General features: G+C 42.7%; 1 protein-coding gene across 1 annotated transcript; it reads right to left on the reverse strand.

The window, feature by feature from the left end:
- Positions 1-303: 303 nt before the first annotated feature.
- On the reverse strand, positions 304-1,509 carry LOC136982520 (uncharacterized; the record flags this gene model as incomplete). Its single annotated transcript, XM_067279016.1, has 1 exon — positions 304-1,509. A coding segment is annotated over exon 1 (1,206 nt), but the record flags the coding sequence as incomplete, so codon positions are not given.
- Positions 1,510-1,813: the final 304 nt, after the last annotated feature.

Below are 1,813 nucleotides of genomic sequence, written 5' to 3' on the forward strand. Positions count from 1 at the left end.
ATTAGTTATATAGAAATAGTTACATAGAAATTGTTACAATAACAAAAAGTATTGAGGGAAACTAAACACAAATGATTTAATACATAAATACGCATGCAGAAATTCAAACACAGTCACAGAGTGAATCTCAGGTAAAATAAAAATAACATTCACAGTAGAATAGATATGTATACAGATGTAGGTACAAATATACAGGCACTAAAAGTATTCGTGAAGACAAGTACAGACACCAAAAACACGCAGGGACACCAATTACAGAGTCGAGGAATGTGGACAGAATGGGAACTAATTGTAGACACTTACAGTAGTCCTTACAAAATAATTATTAATAAGTGTCATGAAGGCTTCATATGTATCTTTGTTGTCGAAGATTTTATCGCAGTCAATTGGCCATGTGCCACAATGTGCCTCGATGGTTGTCTTCAGTTGAAATCTTTCCAACTCCAACATGGGGCAGTCATAGATGTAATGTTGACTGCCATCCATTACCCCACAAATGGAGCAGTTGGGGTTAGGCTTGTTGATGAATCTTTTCAAGTATGAGTGGAAACTTCCATGGTTGGTCAGGAATTGGCTGATACGCTGGCCGGGCCTATACCAGCGAGAGTTAAGGAAATGCTCGATGTTAGGAATGAAGTCATGCATGGTGGGGTGGTTATAAGTATCCCAATCCTGCTGCCAGGATATAATCAGGTCCTTCCAGAGGATAGTCTTGATAGTTTTAATGGTCAGCTGATTGTAGGTGATAGGAAGATTACCATTTTCCCCTGCGGTTCTTGCCAGGGCATCTGCCCTTTCATTTCCGGGCGTACCCTGGTGTGCACGTGTCCAGAGTATGTGATAGGAATTGCTAGAATTATCAATAGTATCGTGAATTATGGTAGAGATGAGATGGTGAGATCTCTTCTTAAGTAGAGCGATGGACGATGCACTATCTGAGATGATGTCGATGCTCCTGTGCGTGAAGTTAGAGTCTGCCCAGGCGACTGCCATCTGGATGGCGATCATTTCTGCCTGTAAGACAGTACAGTCTGTCCCCAGCCTGTACTGCCCCGAGGCAATTTCATTATTGTTATGGTAGGCAACGTACCCACTGCCAACACTAGTGGTATTCTTGGACCCATCTGTGAAAATCTCAATGTCTGTGAAGTCAGACGGCAGAAAGTTGAGATTGTGGGGAGAAGAAGGATGTTTAGTATGGGCGAAATGTACGGCGCATTCGAGGTCTTGATGATAAATAGTGTTGCCGGTAGATTGTATGTTGTAGCCCCACCTAAGATGCCATATCTTTTCCTGTAGACTAATGCATTTGTCAATTGGAGCCTTTTTGGAAAGAACATGAAGAGCGGTATTGGATGTTGTTCTGTAGGCCCGAGAGATGTGGATAAGAGCGCTTCTTTGTGCTGTAATGAGCTTCCGTTTGATGTGTACCTTGCGGACAGCCCATCCCCAGCTGCCGCAAGCATAGGTGATAATAGGGACAAAGATATGGTTGTATATAATTTCCATTGCATCAGAAGCTAGGCCCCATCTTCTTCTTGCAAAGCCGGCAAAAGTATTAAAGATCCGGCCAGTTCTCTCCGCTATCTATTCCGTGTGGGCAGTCCATAAGAGCCTGTGGTCGAGCACCACACCCAGATACCTGATATTCTTTTTAACAGTTACAGTATGGCCCCCCATTTTAATGGTGGGGACTCTCAAATATAGGTTGCGGTGTCCAGGTTTGTTAAAAACTATGCATCTAGTCTTCTGCACGTTGAAGTTTAGTTTATGTTCCTTACCCCACGTTAAAATATTATCCAGAATGCAAGTT

The sequence above is a fragment of the Centruroides vittatus genome, unplaced genomic scaffold (assembly GCF_030686945.1).
Source record: "Centruroides vittatus isolate TY-2023 unplaced genomic scaffold, ASM3068694v2 contig_847, whole genome shotgun sequence".
In the NCBI taxonomy this organism is placed as follows: Eukaryota; Metazoa; Arthropoda; class Arachnida; order Scorpiones; family Buthidae; genus Centruroides; species Centruroides vittatus.